The 21,994-nt window shown below is 44.2% G+C and overlaps 1 protein-coding gene across 1 annotated transcript in view; it reads right to left on the reverse strand.

Annotated features, from left to right (window-relative positions):
- Positions 1 to 21,994, reverse strand: part of LOC126176360 (cytochrome P450 4C1-like) — a 158,467-nt gene that overhangs the window by 126,401 nt on the left and 10,072 nt on the right. The window contains exon 2 of the mRNA XM_049923514.1: positions 9,989 to 10,190. Within this exon, the coding sequence (XP_049779471.1) occupies positions 9,989 to 10,190 (202 nt within the window). The remainder of the gene's footprint in view (positions 1 to 9,988; positions 10,191 to 21,994) is intronic.

Consider the following 21,994-nt stretch of genomic DNA (forward strand, 5'->3'; position numbering starts at 1 on the left):
CTAACAGGCAAGCAACACTGCGTGAAATAACCGGAGAAATCAATGTGGGAAAGTATCCGTTGGGACACTGAGGTTAAATTTGGCGTTAATTGGCTATGGCAGCTGCCGACCGACGCGAGTGCCTTTACTAACAGCACAACTATAGGACAGTGCGACAATATTTGCGTAAACGGGGTGAGGCAGCGGACGACCAATGGTAGTGCCTTTGCTAACAACACGCAGCACGACATCACCTGCAGCGCCTCTCCTGGGCTCGTGACTGTATCAGTTAGATCCTAGACGACTGGTAAACCGTGACCTGGTCAGATGAGTCCCGTTTTCAGATGGTACGAGCTAATGGACCCATGTTGTCAACAAAGGATTATGCAAGCTGATGTTGGCTCTATAGTGATGTGAGCTGTATTTACGTGGAATGTACTGGGTTCTTTGGTCCCACTGAACAGATCGTTGACTGAAAACGATCATGTTCGGCTACTTGGAGACCATTTTCGGCCATTCATGGACTTCGTGTTTCCAAATAACGATTGAATTTTTACGGATGATAGTGTGTCATATCAGTGGGCCACAACTGTTCGCTAGTGGTTTGAAGAACATTCCGGACAGTTCGAGCGAATGGTTTGGCCACCCAGATCGCCCAACATGAGTCCTATCGAACATTTATGGGGCATAATCGAGAGATCGTTTTGTGCACAAAATCATGCACCGGCAACACGTTCGCAATTATGCAACGCTATAGAGGCAGCATGGCTCAATGTTTCTGCAAAGGAGTCCATGCCATGTTGAGCTGATACACTACGCCGGGTAAAATGAAGTCCAATACTATATTGGGAGGTATCCCATGACTTCTGTGACCTCAGTCTATACACTCTACATTTTATTGTTTGCCGCACCCTCTAAAATACCATCAAGCGGCTCTTGGTTAATTTTAATGTTGCTCAAACTAATGGAGGATTCCCCCGACTCATCAGGAGGTGGAAATCTATCCTTGTCTGCTTGCTCAGTCATTCTGTCACTCATTACTAAGACGCTTCTCAGCAAACAAAGCAATTTTCGATCAGTTTACTTTCTGTTGCGGCGACTGATGGCGGAGCGCAGAAACGACGTCCTGGTCGTTATACACTCCTGGAAATGGAAAAAAGAACACATTGACACCGGTGTGTCAGACCCACCATACTTGCTCCGGACACTGCGAGAGGGCTGTACAAGCAATGATCACACGCACGGCACAGTGGACACACCAGGAACCGCGGTGTTGGCCATCGAATGGCGCTAGCTGCGCAGCATTTGTGCAACGCCGCCGTCAGTGTCAGCCAGTTTGCCGTGGCATACGGAGCTCCATCGCAGTCTTTAACACTGGTAGCATGCCGCGACAGCGTGGACGTGAACCGTATGTGCAGTTGACGGACTTTGAGCGAGGGCGTATAGTGGGCATGCGGGAGGCCGGGTGGACGTACCGCCGAATTGCTCAACACGTGGGGCGTGAGGTCTCCACAGTACATCGATGTTGTCGCCAGTGGTCGGTGGAAGGTGCACGTGCCCGTCGACCTGGGACCGGACCGCAGCGACGCACGGATGCACGCCAAGACCGTAGGATCCTACGCAGTGCCGTAGGGGACCGCACCGCCACTTCCCAGCAAATTAGGGACACTTTTGCTCCTGGGGTATCGGCGAGGACCATTCGCAACCGTCTCCATGAAGCTGGGCTACGGTCCCGCACACCATTAGGCCGTCTTCCGCTCACGCCCCAACATCGTGCAGCCCGCATCCAGTGGTGTCGCGACAGGCGTGAATGGAGGGACGAATGGAGACGTGTCGTCTTCAGCGATGAGAGTCGCTTCTGCCTTGGTGCCAATGATGGTCGTATGCGTGTTTGGCGCCGTGCAGGTGAGCGCCACAATCAGGACTGCATACGACCGAGGCACACAGGGCCAACACCCGGCATCATGGTGTGGGGAGCGATCTCCTACACTGGCCGTACACCACTGGTGATCGTCGAGGGGACACTGAATAGTGCACGGTACATCCAAACCGTCATCGAACCCATCGTTCTACCATTCCTAGACCGGCAAGGGAACTTGCTGTTCCAACAGGACAATGCACGTCCGCATGTATCCCGTGCCACCCAACGTGCTCTAGAAGGTGTAAGTCAACTACCCTGGCCAGCAAGATCTCCGGATCTGTCCCCCATTGAGCATGTTTGGGACTGGATGAAGCGTCGTCTCACGCGGTCTGCACGTCCAGCACGAACGCTGGTCCAACTGAGGCGCCAGGTGGAAATGGCATGGCAAGCCGTTCCACAGGACTACATCCAGCATCTCTACGATCGTCTCCATGGGAGAATAGCAGCCTGTATTGCTGCGAAAGGTGCATATACACTGTACTAGTGCCGACATTGTGCATGTTCTGTTGCCTGTGTCTATGTGCCTGTGGTTCTGTCAGTGTGATCATGTGATGTATCTGACCCCAGGAATGTGTCAATAAAGTTTCCCCTTCCTGGGACAATGAATTCACGGTGTTCTTATTTCAATTTCCAGGAGTGTAGTTGATGTGCATAGCTCGTCGCACTCGACGTACCTCATGACTTGGATAAAGATTCCGTGCACTGGCTTGCACTGCGGAGTCCATTGTTTGTCTTCACTAATTCCCAATCACTAATAATTACATTTTGTTTTTATTTTCAAACAACCTTTTTCGTACTTGCTTATTTCCCAAAAAAGACCTTCCATTAACGTTTCAAATTGTTGTGTAAAATGAAGGTGAAGGGAGGAGAAAGGAAATGGGAGAGAAGTAGCTGTTGGCGCCAGGTGTATCGCGACTTTACGCGGAATCAGCGCGGACGAGCCAAAACAGGATCCTAACCTGGTATCTTCTGCTTACTAGATTAGCTGCGTTAACCACTGCACCACCCAGACACAGTGTTTATCGCTATTGCGCTGACTATCCGGAAACGCCTCCCGACCGATCCACATTCTCACCCAGTGCTACCTATCCACAGTTCCGGTCTACAGCCTCCATGCTCGCTACTTTGAGATTCCCGCAGGATGTCGAGCAATATTGTGCATCCGCACTGAATAGGTAGTTTTATAAGCTATTAAGGCGAATGAAAGAACAGACAACACGCATTCCTGTAACTTTTCTAATTCCATTTGCATTCACCGTCTCCTTAAGTATGTTGCTAATAATTTACAATTTTCCAGCGCCTTTGAGGCCAGATGGAGAACATTTCCAGGCAACAGCACAATACTGGAACTGTTTCAGTGCCGATTATACCGTTCTGTCAACAAATGTTGACTAAATAGGAAAATAGATATCAAAAGTTGGACAGACACTAGGAATAGTAAATTGTTGGTGTTACTGCTGACCTCTATGCATTTTGGAACGGTGGCTGCTTGCAGAAGCTATAATTAACCCCATCTGACTATCACAATATCTGGAAGAATGCTATTACATCAACGAAACCTAAACGTAAATTTGTCAGAAAGGTTTCGGTTGGATGTCTGTGGCCAGTTATTTGAGTGTATGGGTGCCATTGTCGTCATTAACCAGGGCGAGCAGTTTACCAACGGCCATCTCCCATTTGTAAGATGTCACGAGTACCAGAAAACCCCGATATTTTACTATCCTGTCAACTGCCACTCAAGGACAGCGCTGCTTTTCTGATGTCGTAGGTACACACTGAAAGTGTTTACAGGTTATCCTATTAACTTCAGGTGACCTAGGAACTAGGACTATGTATCACCCACATATAAACAGGTCAGGAAGGCAGTAAATCGTAAAATATAATTGGGAGACATATTTTCCTTATAATATCAACAGTTACACTGCAAGGAATTGATTGTTACACTTGAGTTTGGCAACTCTCGTTTAAGAGGAGAGCACATGAAAATCCAAGACTGATAATACATGACTGACTCTACTCAATTTATTTATTTGTATGCTTCCGTTATCAGAGAATCTCTTGATTTATAATTGCAAAATATTTCAGGTTAAGTTATAGAGAACGCCTTCCCTTACGCACCTTTTATGATACTGCCGTCAATCATTTTAAACACAATCCTATTCACGTGTCAATTACTCACTACACAGAGTAACTTTACGCGAGTTAGCCAATTGTTCAACACCAGACATGTACCTCATGCGCTTTGGAATTTACATAGGTATAACAGTGAAAAAAGTATGTAATTAATCGGGCCTCAATAGAAACTTCACTGCCACTCTGGTCTTTCAATGATGATTCTGAAATACAGTATAGACCGTCTGCTAATTTTAACACTGAAGTAATGATCAGAATTCATCACTTCTAATGTGCAACCAGTGGACCAGCTGCGTGATTAAACCCTGCGGTCACTACATCAGCAACACTCTCAATTGCAAATCCATGCGCCGAAATCACTTAACCATCGTGCTGAGACAGTATAATGACTCGAGAACATGGTCCTATCGTCGTTCTAAAGGTCGTCGCAGTTGCAAATGATGCTTGCAAACACATTCAAAGTCACTTCTTACACGTAGACAATACTTGTGTCTAATTAATGCAGAGTAACAAGTCGCTACTCGGGTGCTGTTTCAGACAGTGGGAAAAGTGTCCGCAAAGCGATAGTACTTCGAAATTACCGACTTAAATCGGAAATAAACATTTTTGCAGTGGGTTCATTTTCGTGTCCTACATGTACGGCAGCGGACTAGCATTGTTTCGGGCAGAACTGCCCCCACCCCGCTCCTCCACAAAATATATATTTCCGTGTTCGTGAGTCACATTAGATGAGATGTACTCGCTTTTGAAAATGAATGAAAGCCTGCAAAATGGAAAAGAGGAATATAACTCATTAGGTACTGTCCCGTATATTTTTCGCGATGTTCTCAGTTTTCTCGCGCAAATGCCACATCCATATACCTTCCGACTACGTTACTATCGCACCTTCCCTCTCTTGGCAACTCACTGCCAGCTTAATGTCCAGGCGTCAGCCTGTCTAGTGTCGTTTCAAGTTATTATTATTGTTGTTATTATTAACAAAAAGTTAATTGTTGCATTTAATGCAAGTGATGAAAAACACAGAGGAGGAGATACTGAGACACTAATACGTACCGTACATGGGACACTACAGTATGTCACTGAGAGGGTCCTGAGAACAATATGTGCGTCTAACAGGCAATTGCCCGCATCTCGTGGTCGTGCGGTAGCGTTCTCGCTTCCCACGCCCGGGTTCCCGGGTTCGATTCCCGGCGGGGTCAGGGATTTTCTCTGCCTCGTGATGGCTGGGTGTTGTGTGCTGTCCTTAGGTTAGTTAGGTTTAAGTAGTTCTAATTTCTAGCGGACTTATGACCACAGCAGTTGAGTCCCATAGTGCTCAGAGCCATTTGAACCATCTAACAGGCAATTATGGCATGATGAGTGGCGAGTCCCCTAAGCAGTTACATTCAAAACAGAGTATCTGGATGAGCGTTGAGTGGCTGGAAAATTGCCGTGATGTGGCCAGGGCAAGTAACAGAGCGGGCCTTGGGCAGGTTACCTGTGTGAGAACAGGTGTTGGGGAGTGGCCTGGCTGGCTGCGTGCTACGGAAAGTGAAAGAATATGTCCAGAAACCGACCATGTTTGAAACTGAAACTTACATTACTCACTGATAACACGAAACCTCCTTCTACTCTACTGGCGATTAAAATTGCTACACTAAGAGGAAATGCAGATGATAAACGGGTAATCATTGGACAAATATATTGTACTAGAACTGACATGTGATTACAGTTTCACGCAATTTGGGTGCATAGATCCTGAGAAATCAGTACCCATAACAACCACCTCTGGCCCTAATAACGGCCTTGATACGCCTGGGCATTGAGTCAAACAGAGCTTGGATAGCGTGTAATGGTGCAGCTGCCCATGCAGCTTCAACACGATACCACAGTTCATCAAGAGTAGTGACTGGCGTATTGTGACGAGCCAGTTGCTCGGCCACCATTGACCAGACGTTTCCAATTGGTGAGAGATCTGGAGATTGTGCTGGCCAGGGCAGCAGTCGAACATTTTCTGTATCCAGAAAGGCCCGTACAAAATGCCGTCAATCCGAACAAGAGGTGACCCAGACGTGTAACCAATGGCATCCCATACCATCTCGCCGGGTGATACGTCAGTATGGCGATGACGAATACACGCGTCCAATGTGCGTTCACCGCGATGTCGCCAAACACGGATGCGACCATCATGATACTGTAAACAGAACCTGGATTCATCCGAAAAATTGACATTTTGCCATTCGTGCACCCAGGTTCGTCGTCGAGTACACCATCACAGGCGCCCCTGTCTGTGATGCAGCGTCAAGGGTAGCCGCAGCCGTGGTCTCCGAGCTGGTAGTCCATGCTGCTGCGAACGTCGTCGAACTATTCATGCAGATGGTTGTTATGTTGCAAACGTCGCCATGTATTGACTCAGGGATCGAGACGTGGCTCCACGGTCCGTTGCAGCCATGCGGACAAGATGCCTGTCATCTCGACTGCTAGTGATACGAGGCCGTTGGGATCCATCACGGCGTTCCGTATTACCCTCCGGAACCCACCGATTCCATATTCTGCTAACAGTCTTTGGATCTCGACCAACGCAAGCAGCAATGTCGCGATACGATAAACCGCAATCACGATAGGCTACAATCCGACCTTTATCAAAGTCAGAAACGTGATAGTACACATTTCTCCTCCGTATGCGAGGCATCACCAGAACACGCCAGTCAACTGCTGTTTGTGTATGAGAAATCAGTTGAAAACTTTCCTTATGTGAACCTTGTGTGAATGCTCTAAAAAGCTAATCATTTGCATATCACAGCATCTTATTCCTGTCGGTTGAATTTCGCGTCTGTAGCTTGTCATCTTCGTGGTGTAGCAATTTTAATGTGTAAGTAAGCTGTTTAGGTTTTCATGTTGGTAACGTCACACAGCGCTCTATATGAAAATCACTGACTATGCTGTGTGCAGTCTGTGGCTGGTTTGAATTGTTGGAATATTTGCCATTGTAGTGTTGGGCAGCTGGCTGTTAACAGCGCGTAGCGTTGCGCAGTTGGAGGTGAGCCGCCAGCAGTGGTGGATGTGGGGAGAGAGATGGCAGAATTTTAAGAGTGGACGATCTGGACGTGTGTCCGCCAGAAAGAGTAAATTTGTAAGACTGGATGTCATGAACTGATATATATATATATATATATATATATATATATATATATATATATATATATATATATATATATATATATATATATATATATATAATGACTTTTGAGCACTATTAAGGTAAATACATCGTTTATTCTGTATGAAAATCTTTCATTTGCTGACTCTGCCTATCAGTAGTTAATGCCTTCAGTAGTTAGAATCTTTTATTCAGCTGGCAGTATTGGCGCACGCTGTATTGCAGTAGTTTGAGAAACTAAGATTTCTGTGAGGTAAGTGATTCATGAAAGGTATAGATTATTGTTAGTCAGGGCCATTCTTTTGTAGGGATTTTTGGAAGTCAGACTGCGTTGCTCTAAAAATATTATGTGCCAGTTTAAGCACAGTCATTTATAATTTTTCTAAAGGGACGTTTCAAATGGCCAGTAGTGTAGACATGCTACGGAAATACTAAAGACACCGTTGACCTCTAGATAATGAGAAGAGTTCACCAAAATTATTACCGTTACCGAGGTTATTAACATTTCTAATCGAAAATTGTTTCTAGAATCTACAACAGATGTTGCAGAGACACGATATATGTTTATGACACGCAGCTGGAGACTAATGATGTTTCAATTATTGTTAAGAAATACGTTAAATACTATAAGTAACTAACTCAGTCGTTCATAAAACAACGACAAAATAAAGCAACATGTGTACTAATAGAATCATCATCAGTGATTTGTCCTATTATCCAATTATCCTGATGATATTTAATAAAAATTTTGATAACGTAATGTTTGCTAGTTCGTGAACCGAACAATGCGTGACTGCAGCACCAAGCTAAACAAAATCATCAACTTGACGAGGTCCCTGTAATTCCGTTTACGATGCATAACATTTAAGTAAAGAAGTAAATTTAGAAATGTTTAAAAAGCGAAAATGTAATGTCGGACAGCAAGTCAGGTAAAAGTAAATTTCATATTCGTTTGTAATGTATAAATGTTATATGTAATTTTATGAACGGTTGTAAAGTGTGTACCAGTCTGGGACTCAAATATGTTTCGATGTGGGTGTAGATTCATAGCAGGACTATCTGTACGTGAATAACTTTTCACCTAAGGTTTCTTACGTCATTGTATAGAGTACTGGGTGAACTTGATGAACTTCGGGGTTTTCATGCAGTTCAAGTGACTGAATGCACGGCTTCGAGCTTTTAGCTTACATTCCCCGCTATCTGTGGACGCTCTGTTTGTTTTGCAAAGCCAGTCACTTGATTTCATTTTTCTATATTGCTTCCAAAAAAATATATGTGAGGCCAACACTCGGATTAAAATTTGTGTTTGATCCGAATAAATTATATTGTACATACTTATACTGTATTTACTTTATTATCCTACGAGGTCATGTTTTCAATTCTCAATTCATTTAGTAATCTGTTTAATTCACTTATATGCCATTGTTAAATTTACGTGCCTCATGATAGATCCAGGCTTCTGTAAGGATTAAAGGAACACTATGTGACTTAAAACCTCCTTCAGATGTTCCATATACCAAGTTCAGGATATGTGCTTGTGATCTTCTTGTTAGGTAGCAACTACATGATCTCAACTATACTCTGCAAAATCCCGCTGATATTGCACACTACATGTCATTTCTACTAAAAAATTTTGTGTTTTATCTGTCAGTTACTTGTTGGAATTCAAGAGAACACGGAGTCCTTTGCGGCCTTGTTGCAGAAGCTCTTCTGCGTTATGCTGGGAACAACCTCCAGGTTGTTCTAAGCCATGTCTCGGCAGTATCCTTTCTTAGACGAGTGTAAGTTTTGCAAGAGATCTTCTATGAGCTTTGCAATTTAGGGGGTGAGGTACTGCGAGAAGTAACGTTCTGAGGAGGGGTCGTGTGTCTTGCTTGGGTGGCTCAGTTGGTAGACGCCTCCGACAGGTAAAGTTCCCGAGTTCGGGTCTCCATCCAGCACACAGTTTTAATCTGCGAAGAACTTTGAAAATGAAAGCATTTATTACAGCAGCTACATTAAGGAAATATTGTTCACATTGAATGCTTTTTGCTCGAGAAAAACAATTCAATGTCAGTTCGACATTATTAAGGCAGTTACACTCTTTTACAACTTGTTTACGACTTGGTTAGCTGCAGAGGATGTCTCACATTTTCGTTCAATCTGTAATAACATAGAGTTTGCACTATATGAGATACTAAAAAGTATTGAAATGTGTGTTAAATTCATGTGTTCAAAACTACTTGCTGGTGCGCCCTTTCATCAAAGTGTCATATAGTTACCACTCAGTGAAGGAGACTGGTGAGGAGGGGAGGAAAGGGGGATGGGCATCGTTACGTGTTGATTCAGTGTCAATCTGACAATACAAGATCATTAATGATGCCATACATTGAGAGTCAAGGCTAAGGTCAAAGTCAAAGTTCATGGCTTCTGCCCCTGCATGTAGCCGACTCAAAGGTCGAAGGTTAATTTGTAGCCAGAAACCCCATTGCATTTACACTAACACTGCATACTATTCCCCGCTCCTCTCTCTCTCTCTCTCTCTCTCTCTCTCTCTCTCTCTCTCCTGCTCTCTTGCTCTCTCTCTCTCTCTCTCTATAAGTAGTTGCCGTGTTAATGCACCTGAAACGCTAGCTAACAATACTTTTTCCCTGTGTTTCGCATTGAAACACCAAGACTATTGACGAAGTATCTTCGATATGGTCTCTTCCACTTTTTTCGGTTTTGGTCTGTGGGATAAAAATAGGCAGTACAAGAATATGTGAAGGGCTTAAAAACAAAATATTGGAGTGTAGAGTACGGAAGTTTGACACAAGGCATTGCCAAGTTTCACTAACCTCAGAATGGAAGCAAGGCTCGATAAGCTTCCGTTGACTCTTCCACGTCTCTCCGCTGTTGGTTATGAGGCCATTGCCCAGAAAGGGACGAAGGGGTCGCATTAAGTAGGAGCCCCGGTCTCGCAACTTCGTGCCTGCCAGTAGCTTCTGCGCGTCCTCCGCCTCTGTCACCACCACAATGAGCACCGGGCCTATATAGAATCTGCACATAAGACAGTGTCTTTCCTTGATTCAGCATACCTCTACTATGAACAGAACACAAGCACATATTATCTCTAGCAACATCAGCACATTTTCCATAACACACATTGCTAATAGGGGTTACATTGTGCAAACCTTTATCAGTCTAAAAAATCGTTTATTGCTGTCGACTTGTGTTAACAACATACTTTTCAGAGATATACTGACGTGTAAATAGGCTTCTGAGCCTGAAAATATTTTTAGCACACTATTCGCAATTTAAACGTGTTTTCAATAACGTATGCTACCAAGCTGATGGTGCGTTATGGCTACCACAGAAAATTTTAAAAATGAAAATTTCGTTAAATGTTGTTGACTTTCAATAACACACTTTTTAAATAATAACTTATGTATAGTAAGTAATGTTCTGAACCGGAAAATATTGAATATTACTTTCACTGTGGAGAGTGACATGCAATAGTTTAATCGAAAAATTTATTACTTGTACCGAATCTGGTAGAAGAATTAATCAGAAACAATGAATTTTCTTTTTTAATTTTAAAAAATAAATGACTAGCTAGATTACAATATTTTCAACAGCAGGGCATCAAGTGACCCCTCCCCGCCTCTTTTGGTATTGCGAGGGTTAAATTTCCATCACCTCAGCGTCAAATTACTGATAACATAACGGTAGGCATTTCTAGAACTCTGGTAGTCTGATTAATAAATGTAATAATACTTAAAAGTATCAAGTTGGTAAGTTTGTGTAAGCCTATTGTACAAAGTGTAAAACTTACACGTAAAAGTGTTTGTCAGGTACGAACAAAAGACATTTATTTGATGTATCTAATGTCTGAGACAAATCGCGAAGCGAAAGAGAGACAGAGAGAGACAGACAGCCAGAGTTGAAGTCAGAGAGATCAACTCGAGAGATGAAGGCATGTTATAAAGGAGAAACGTCAGTCACTTTGATATCCTATGGTTTTTAGTGGACTTTGAAACAGCAGAACAATTGTAACTCCAGTAAATGTTTCATTGTAGGAGGGAATGGGAGAAACACGAAATAGTGTCTTTTTTGTTGTGGAAATCTGCACTGTGTTGGAAATACAAATCGTGTGCAAATAATTATACCTTTCGGCAAGGACGTATCCGCAGGGGCGGGAGGAGAGAGATCTGTGGGGCCCGAACACACCAGTGGGATCAGAATGTATACAGTCTTGCATTTGACACATATGCAAGGTTCCGTACCTCTTACTATGAAGGTGTTGAAGTGGAATGATGCCTACTCAGTCCACGGAAATTCAAGGAGCAGGCACCAATCATCGTAAGGTATAGTTTTAAGCAGAATGAGGTAATTAAATCAGTTCCAGTAGATGTACGAATCGAATTCTTCAAATTTCCCAGAACACACTGCAGCATATGTTCTAGTTCTACACGCCCATGTGGTTAACTATTGCCCACTTACTGCTGCTGTGAAGCGTGCTATATAAGTGACCAAGTGCTGTGTCATACTCAGAGCATTGCACAATGACAACTTGCAGTCTGAACATCGCTGCCGACATTCAAGGTTTCTATGATGACGAGTGTAGATAATTCATACTTAAAGATTTTGCACTCATAGCGTACACAGAAGATGCTGGTATAATAGAGACATTCTCAGCAAGAATATCACCGCGGTCATTCAATCATGTGAATTGCACTAAAACAGGGAGGAGTGCGAAGTGTCTAACACGTATCTTTCGTGGGCTCCATTGGGACGATGCTGGTATACCTTGTAAAGAAACGATCACGTCACTTCGAATATTTGATCATCCTGAGACCATGATCTACGTCAATGGCAAGGAGGTCACATGGATACAGCGCACATTCAGGTTTGCATCTATTCAAGACCTGGATTTCTGTGGGTTCCCTGCTATCCAACAGCTCAAGAAGAATACGTCTGAAAATAATGTTCTGAATTACTTTTAAGTTGGATTAATGAAATGAATTTTTTATCTGACATTCCTTGTTCCTCTTTATTTCCACCTACCTCCTACTTAAACAGTATGTAGCTTTGCCCACATCCTAAGTCTGTGACTGTTCAAGCACAGGAGATATAATTTCAGCCATTTTCGCTACATGTCTTTGGAAGCACACACGATCACTCGTCGCTTGTTCCCAAAAACCTACACATGAAGCACAATAGGCGAAATTCCGTCCAATCATTACATGTGTTTCGTTTTCCTCCATCTTAAACGCCACCTCCCTCATGCTTTAAACTAATATCTTGTGCATCATGCACAGCTGTGATGTCCATTTGTGAGAGTAGGAATTTGTGAAATAACAACAAAGACATATGGTAACGAACAAAAACTTTTTATTCAGACATAAATCTTCACAATACACGAAGTAACACTGTTTTTAAAATCAAAATTCTTGTTACTGTTCGAAATTTTTGATACATAGTTCTTGGGTTTAAAAATAATAGTACTGATTGAAAAAATTTTCATTTTGCATCGCAGTACTGTTTACAGCTATTGCAAAGGTATAGTTTCTCTTACACTAATACTATCACTAGCGAACTTCCACCCAAACAGAAGACTTAACTGTTGCTTTGAACTGAGTATCTGTGAACATTCCAGTCATCAGCAGTCCAATTCCGGTGTTGACGGGCCCAGGCGAGGCGCAAAGGTTTGTGTCGTGCAGTCAAAAAGGGTACACGAGTGGGTCTTCGGCTCTGAAAGCCATATCAATGGTTTCGTTGAATGGTTCGCACGCTGGCACTTGTTGATGGCCCAGCTTTGAAATCTGCAGTAATTTGTGGAAGGGTTGGCATCGCCAAGCGCAGCGCCGTATTCTGCTTGTATTTGAATACGCATGCCAATACCAGTTTCTTTGGAACGTCAGTAAATATATAAAAGATAAAAAATGGACTAAAATCATCAAAAAAGTGCACTACATGTGAGTGTGTGGTTGTGTGAGTGTATGTATAAATACATTAGTTTTTAAGTTTTACCTACCTGTCCAGTTCATACTAGTTTTAAGTGTGTGAGTTCCACTAAGTTCATTTTATTACAGTTTTTTGGGGTGAACATTTTACAGCTATCCGCTCCATTGTATTATTAAATTATGTCAGCTGCTTGAGTATGCGAGGATATCAACCCCGTCATCAAAAATGACTCTTTTATCGTCATGATTTGACAATCCAACTTCAGAGTGCACCTCAGTGAACACCTCGTGTCCTCGCGATTGAATACTAGTTTGCTGTACCAAGTGCGGAGGTTGCGGCAGAGCACCGCGAACACCACCGTACGGGCACTGCAAGCAGTCTTCGACCGTGAGGATACGTGATGCCGCACGTCGCACACCCTTAGCCCGCTTCTGGATGGGTCCATCTATTGTACGATATGCATACATTTTGGATCTTGGGCCCACAATCGGCAATCCATCCGCCTCACCTTTCATTAACCCGATAACCCTCCTGTTCTTAGGAACAATAAGGTAAGGATTATCGGCTGCATGTCCCTATGAATCAAATTCATTACCATGATGCCTAACTACTTCACATGGATTGCAGTTCCTCACTCAATGTATGAAGCTGACTGTACCCATATAAAGTAACTTTGGTTCCACGAAATGAATTTTGGAAAACTCATAGTGGAAGCGATACATGTGGCATTTGGAGATGTCCAGTAGACACAAACCCAAACGGATTGGTTTCGTAAACCTTCGACATCTCCTCAGCAACGAAGTTCTCTTTGAAAATAGTGATTTCGTCTCGTGGTGCAATTTCTTATGCCCCAAAGCATATTCTATTCGGTCCTAATTGAAATATCGCGTTCATTTCTTACATTGTGCATGGTTTTATCGGAAACGGCATTATTCATCAATTTATAAAAATCTTTTTCGAAATCACTATCGCGACCGCCCTCTTTTCGGTACTCAATTCAATATACTCTTTCAACCATGGGGACTGATTGAAGGAGATGCTACGGATGAGTCAACCTAGCTCCATCCCTAAGCTGAAGATTGTTTGTTGTTGTTGTTGTTGTTGTTGTCTTCAGTCCTGAGACTGGTTTGATGCAGCTCTCCATGCTACTCTATCCTGTGCAAGCTTCTTCATCTCCCAGTACTTACTGCAACCTATATCCTTCTGAACCTGCTTAGTGTATTCATCTCTTGGTCTCCCTCTACGACTTTTACCCTCCACGCTGCCCTCCAATGCTAAATTTGTGATTCCTTGATGCCGCAGAACATGTCCTACCAACTGATCCCTTCTTCTTGTCAAGTTGTGCCACAAACTCCTCTTCTCCCCAATTCTATTCAATACCTCCTCATTAGTTATGTGATCTACCCACCTAATCTTCAGCATTCTTCTGTAGCACCACAATTCGAAAGCTTCTATTCTCTTCTTGTCCAAACTATTTATCGTCCATGTTTCACTTCCATACATGGCTACACTCCATACAAATACTTTCAGAAACGACTTCCTGATACTTAAATCTACATTCGATGTTAGCAAATTTCTCTTATTCAGAAACGCTTTCCTTGCCATTGCCAGTCTACATTTTATATCTTCTCTACTTCGACCATCATCAGTTATTTTGCTCCCCAAATAGCAAAACTCATTTACTACTTTAAGTGTCTCATTTCCTAATCTAATTCTCTCAGCATCACCCGAATTAATTCGACTACATTCCATTATCCTCCTTTTGCTTTTGTTGATGTTCATGTTATATCGTCCTTTCAAGGCACTGTCCATTCCGTTCAGCTGCTCTTCCAAGTCCTTTGCTGTCTCTGACAGAATTAGCTGAAGATTACCATAATGAATTACATACCTCTGCTTGTGTCCAACACTGGTCATCAATTTTGGGTTCAAATGGTTCAAATGGCTCTGAGCACTATGGGGCTTAATATCTGAGGACATCAGTCCCCTAGAACTTAGAACTACTTAAACCTAACTAACCTAAGGACATCACACATATCCATGCCTGAGGCAGGATTCGAACCTGCGACCGTAGCAGGCGTGTGGTTCAAGACTGAAACGCCTACAACCGCTCGGTCACCGCGGCCTGCTCAATTTTGGTATAGTGCTTCCTCGAGGAACTTGTTGCTGTCGACGTAACGGCAAGTCGCTTGTCATTTCATGCAAACTAACAGGATAAGTGAGGTCTGCCTCCACCACATATTTTACATACCCAATATTTTTCACTTCACACTTCGTCCGCCCCGATTGCTGAATGGGCAGTCTGCCTTTGGCTGCGGAGCAGTTCGGACTTGTTTACGTCTCCGCTGCGAACGTTCGCGGTAGAAGCGGTGTATACACCATCGTTACTCGCGTGTTCAAAAATGTTCAAATGTGTGTGAAATCTTATGTGACTTAACTGCTAAGGCTTACACACTACTTAACCTAAATTATCCTAAGGACAAACACACACACAACCCATGCCCAAGGGAGAACTCGAACCTCCACCGCGACCAGCCGCATACTCGCGTTCGTTACTGTTTGAATCGAACGCAATGGCGCACAATTTAAAAAAAACCACGATACAGTTCACATTCTGTAATGGGTATGCAAGACCGAAGGCTTTCGAAATCGAAACTTTCTTGAGGGACGAAGTGCATCTTAATTACACGGAAATTATTAGAATTCACTTATCAGTCGTGAGCAGCACTCTTTACGCAAAGATGGTTGATGACGCAACATGCGATAGAATTACTGAAGCCGCCAAACGAGAATTCCAATTCCGACACTCCAATAGTCATATTGGTTAAGTTTTAGTAGCTCATTCGGGCCTTGGCGTGCGTACGATTCGAATTTTCGAGCTGCCTTTCGAGGTACCCGAATCATTGGTCACTGAATCATTCAAGTCATATGACAGAGTTATTAGTCAAACGGCCGAACGTTGGGCAAGTTTTAGGACGTATCCAGTGCTCAATGGTGTCCGACAGGTGCGTATTGCCCTTACGAAACATGTGCCATCGTACATAAACATCAGCGGCTGTAGAGCTATCGTTATCTATGATGGACAGCCCCGGACATGCTCTGGGTATGGTGGTGCAGGACATCTTCGATCTGCGTGTATGCAGAGGAGACTCGTGCAACTCCCCTGTGGAGACTTCCAGAATCCGGCTACACCAACGTCACTGCCGCTGACGTACGTGACGGCGTCTCGAGGGGAGGTGACGCCAAGGTCGGAGCGTACTATCGAACCAACGCCGCCATTGATCGAGGCCTTTCGGCCCCACTGAAGAAGGAGTGGCTCCGACCAACCTCCAATCCCAGACACTGCAGGCGGTGGAGAAAGAGGATGACAGCATCACGCAAGGCATGGAAGATGAAGTGGATCGGCCCCAGGGCGTTGTGGCGGTGGCGAGACAGCAGGAGATACAAGATTCGCCAACACCAGAGGCCGAAGTTAAGACCCGCAAACAACGCTCGCCGAAGCGCCGCAAGAAGCGCCGACTAAACTCTGCGTAGACGCTCCCTTCTCTTCTTGGGAGCCTTGATGAGTCTAACACTATGGAACCGTCTGACTGCAAAGGGACTAGCGTTATGGTGAATTTTCGTCATTTTATCATCATGAGGAGATGACAGCTACTCGAACCCAGGCATTCAGAATAGGGGCAGTGGACATAAATACCATTAGATCGCCCGTGAAACAGCAGTTGCTTAGGGACATGATATATACATCGGATGTGGATATACTGATGGTGCAGGAAATTTGCATTCCTGAGTTCCAGAAGTACATCGATACATCTCCTACACCTCGCCTCACTCGAACAACCACAGTGGAACGGCGATATTGGCCCGGGACGGGATTTCGGTTCGCGACCTGGCTTATCTGCCTTCGGCACGAGGATTGGTGATAACTGCTAATGGAATTCGTATTCTCAATGTTTATGCCCCTTCCGGCAGAGACAACAGACGGGCACGTGCGAGATACTATTCGGAAGGGATTGTGCCCTTATTTACCGACAGATTAGATCATTTCATTATAGGTGGTGACTTCAATTGTGTTTTAGCCCAAAAAAACAAGACTCACATTACAATACTTACCGTGAACTGCAAGTGCGATGCCGGGACCTGAAGTTATGTGACACCTGGGATAGGATTCATAGGAACGGTGAGGGATATACTTTTTTAACCAGTCACTCAACGTGCAGACTTGATCGAATATGTGTTTCGGATGGCCTACGGGATAAGGTGGTCGACGCGGAACGAGGGCCTGCGGCATTTACATATCATCTATCTTACATTTGTACCATATCACTCCCTCGGCAAAGTGTGTGGACAAGCCGCGGGACATGGAAGCTCAATTCGTCACTTTTGGCGGACCCCGAATGCCGTAGCTGGCCGCGGTGGCCGTGCGGTTCTAGGCGCTCCAGTCCGGAGCCGCGCTGCTGCTACGGTCGCAGGTTCGAATCCTGCCTCGGGCATGGGTGTGTGTGATGTCCTTAGGTTAGTTAGGTTTAAGTAGTTCTAAGTTCTAGGGGACTGATGACCACAGCAGTTGAGTTCCATAGTGCTCAGAGCCATTTGAACCATTTTGAACCGAATGCCGTCAGAGAGTCGAGGAGGTATTGGCCACTTGTCAACGCCGTCTACTAACATATGCCTCTGTGCTTCAGTGGTGGCTTGAATGTACTAAACCAGCAATAAGAAGAGCTCTAATACAGTATGGTCGGGATAAGACGAGATAGCAAAGAGAGGAGGAGGAGGATATTAGTGTTTAACGTCCCGTCGACAACGAGGTCATTAGAGACGGAGCGCAAGCTCGGGTGAGGGAAGGATGGGGAAGGAAATCGGCCGTGCCCTTTCAAAGGAACCATCCCGGCATTTGCCTGAAGCGATTTAGGGAAATCACGGAAAACCTAAATCAGGATGGCCGGAGACGGGATCGAACCGTCGTCCTCCCGAATGCGAGTCCAGTGTGCTAACCACTGCGCCACCTCGCTCGGTGAGATGGCAAAGAGACACTCTTGATTATTATTGCACCATGCTTCGTGAGCTGTCATTCCAGGTGCTGTCTGCAGAACATAATCGCAGAAATTCATCGTGTTAAGCCATAAATCCGATCGATCACGCGACGACGACTGTGTGGCATCCCAATACGGGAAAGATGTCTCGACACCATTACTTGGGTACGTACCTCACCTCGATGCACCATGTGTCGCGGGAACATAAACTTTACCGCCTGGCATTGGTCACAGTACTCCACGATTTACATGGCCGTCAACTGACAACACAACAGGACATTGCAAATGAATTTTTAGAGCATTTCCGCCACCCATATGCCGGAACACCGACGGACAGACGACAATGACAGAGACGGATAAGGCAGCACTTATGGAACCACTCACAGAAGACGATATAAAGGTGGCACTCAGAGAAGGAGCGGCCCATAAATCACCAGGGCCAGATAGGATTACGTTAGACGTTTATCGAGAATTCGTGGACATGATGATGCCACAGTGAGTGTCGATGTACAATGAGTCGATGTGTCCTGACATGCACCTACCATCGGATTTCCTGACGGGCTTTCTTCTTCCCATCCCAAAGATGGTGGGGAGTCGCAGTGTTAATCAATATCGGTCTCTCACTTTGCTAAACACCGACTATAAAATCTGACCATTTCATATTGCAGGAATCACAGTGACACTACAAGCCACTGCCAAAGACTGATGACGATTGTGGTGGGGGTTGGGCTTTATATACCTTCAGACTCCACCCTCTATTTTGCAGAGCACCAATAGGAACTCAGAATGCCATACCAATAAGTTGTAATTAGCCTTCTTTTTTCTTCAAGCAGGCTTGGTGTAGGTGTTTGAGGAAAATATCGCATCTGTGAGGGATGAAAAAATTCTGAGACAAACATCTTCTGTTTGCTGGCCAGTGGCTGGAAAATTGGACGCAGCTGCTAACTTTAGAAGAACACTCTTTGTTCATTCTGAAGCAAACAGATAGCTTGATACTTCTGATGTCAGCTGCATCCTTCAAAATAATGTTCTTGTTATTCAGGGTATAGCTGTTGGATGAGGATGCTAACCTAGACTTCTTTTTCTTCTTCAGGCAGGCTTCATGGAAGTGGCTGCTGCACAATAAATTCTGTGAAACAGATAGAGGCCTCTTCTGAAAACATCTTTTGTTTTCTGGTAACTGGATGGAAAATTGGACACATCTCCTATTCAGATTGACAGTCTGGCACACCCAGTACCAGCGCACCACGGAGCATCTCAACGACTTTCGCACTATACAAAGCAATGAAACGATCGGAAGCTAAACAAGAGTATCATGGTCCTACGAAATGTAAATTATGTCCTGTCTCAAAGCATAACTCCCCGATTTCCCGTCTTCTGATTTTTTTTCGATTTCAGACACCTATTCCCATTTTATAAACAATTTCTATCAACAACTTCGCCGGCCGGAGTGGCCGAGCGGTTCTGAGGGCTACAGTCTGGAATCGCGCGACCGCTACGGTCGCAGGTTCGAATCCTGCCTCGGGCATGGATGTGTGTGCTGTCCTTAGGTTAGTTGGGTTTAAGTAGCTCTAAGTTGCAGGGGACTGATGACCTCAGAAGTTAAGTCCCATAGTGCTCAGAGCCATTTGAGCCATTTTTCAACAATTTCCATTAATATTCCGGCCTCTGGATTGACAATTGAACTGTACAGCAAAAGTTCGGAATTGCTACCAAAATTCGAAATTCCCGCCAAAATTGGGAATTCTTGCCAATAGGGATGGTGAGAGGAGGGTTGGGGAGGGGGTAAAGATCTGGGACCCATGCGCAGGCTGACGAAAAGACGAAAACACATGATCTCATCTGGGGGTGTGGTGGGACGTGGTTTGGATGGGAGGTAATTAATTGTTTAGTTTAGTAAGTGGCATACGAATTTGATTTCAATTTGATATCAAAATTTCACTAGCACCTCCAGTACCCTACTACTGACAACAGTGAATCCCTTCCAAATTCCTTTCTTTCCTGACACATTCAAATGCCTTTATAGATGCAACCCCTTTGGTTAAATGAAAAGAGCTGCATCGAACGCAAGCCGAGCATATCTTCAGAGAATCCCGGGACTAAAAGACGTATAATAAATAAATCATAATCATAATCCAAATTCACCTATTTACGTTCATGCATCTGTATGCTGGGACATTCTTTAGTGCAGGAAATGATCGCTCTTACCTCGCAAGAGGTGACAGACGTATGCGTGAATGAGGAAATCTGGGAAAGTGTAAGGTTGAATAATTCGATATCCTTTCCATTTTCGCCACCACAAAGCGTTCTGTCTTCTCTGTTGAACATAAACGTCTTTATTCCAAAAGCCTTACGGTAATAATCATGGTGTCCCAAAATATTAAGGTTCGTGCATTTCTGACCACTTCCACAGCTTAAACGGAGACTGAAAGAAGACGAATGTAACATGACTTTTGGAGGAAGGTTATATCTCCGTTTGGTGAAAACTCCGAGATGATTGTCGAATAAAATGGTTTATAGTTCTTTACGGACATTTTCAGAATAAACGAAGAACAAGAGCCTTTTTAAGCACTTCGAAGTAATGAGATTATACTTCGGCTTGGTGAAAGTGTTTCATCGTTCTTTATGGAAATTTTCAGAACAAATGAAAAACATGAGCCTTTTTCAGCTCCTCTTTGAGAAATCACACACCCCTCCAACAAAATCCTGTCTGGGTCCTTGCTTTCGGCCGCGAGAGAGATGCGTTGTGTGTAACGAGCCTCATCTTTCATGATATACAGATTTTCTATCAGAAAAATGCCCAGGTACAATTTACGTAGGTTGTAACTTAAATAGTGGAAACTATTTATTCATAACCGATACAAAAGAGTTACGTGTTTGCACCTGTTTCTGTCCTTCAAAGTAGTCACCAGCGTTGTGTAGGACCCGTTGCCAGCATTGTGGAAGGCGTAGCATACCGTTACCAGAGCCTTTTCTGTTGATGGTGCGAAGCGGTCTACTGCCTGTCTAATCTCTGGAACGGTTCTGAAGCGAATGCCTCGGAGTGGTTCCTTCATCTTTGGAATCGAAACAAAGTCACAAGGACTTAAGTCCGGAGAGTATGGTGGATGGTACAGTACTTCCCAGTCCCATCGAGCGAACAGAGCAGCCACAGCTTACGCTGTATGCGCCCGTGCATTGTCTTGCAAAATTATGGGTGGGTTGTACAGAAAGTGTAACCGCTTCTTTCGCAAAGCTGGTCGTTTTAGGAACATCACCTCCGACCAGATTTGCGAAAGATGCGGCGACCCTTTCTGGGCAACGCACCCATCATTTTGCACGACAATGCGCGATCGCATACAGCGCAAGCTGTGGCTGCTCTGTTTGGTCGACGGGACTGGGAAGTACTGTTCCATCCACCATACTCCTTGAACTTAAGTCAAAGATCATTATACTGTTAATAATACTAGCGAGAACAGGCTTTGCCAGCAAGGGAAACAGCTGTTATTGAAATAATTTTTCGTGACCGGTACGAGAAGCACTCAGTTTGTTTTATTGACCGGTTTCGCTGTTTAATTTAACATCATCATCAGAAACTTAGGAATTTTCAGTTTCAAGTACAGTATTTGGATTTACATTGCCGGCACAAGAGTTTAAATTGGTGCCGTCAATGTAGCCAACTACTGTACTTTAAATTGACAATACCAGAGTTTATGATGCCGCTCTTGTAAAAGTAACGAACGGAACCGGTCACGTGCGAGCTGCAGCTGTCCTGAAAAACTTCTGGCTGAAAAGGTAAGATCACTGAGCTTGTCATGCTCTAAAGAAAACTGCCACATCCACGGTATATCAAAAACATCGAAAAGAGACGTAGAATTTGATCCGAGA

The sequence above is a fragment of the Schistocerca cancellata genome, chromosome 3 (assembly GCF_023864275.1).
Source record: "Schistocerca cancellata isolate TAMUIC-IGC-003103 chromosome 3, iqSchCanc2.1, whole genome shotgun sequence".
NCBI lineage: Eukaryota > Metazoa > Arthropoda > Insecta > Orthoptera > Acrididae > Schistocerca > Schistocerca cancellata.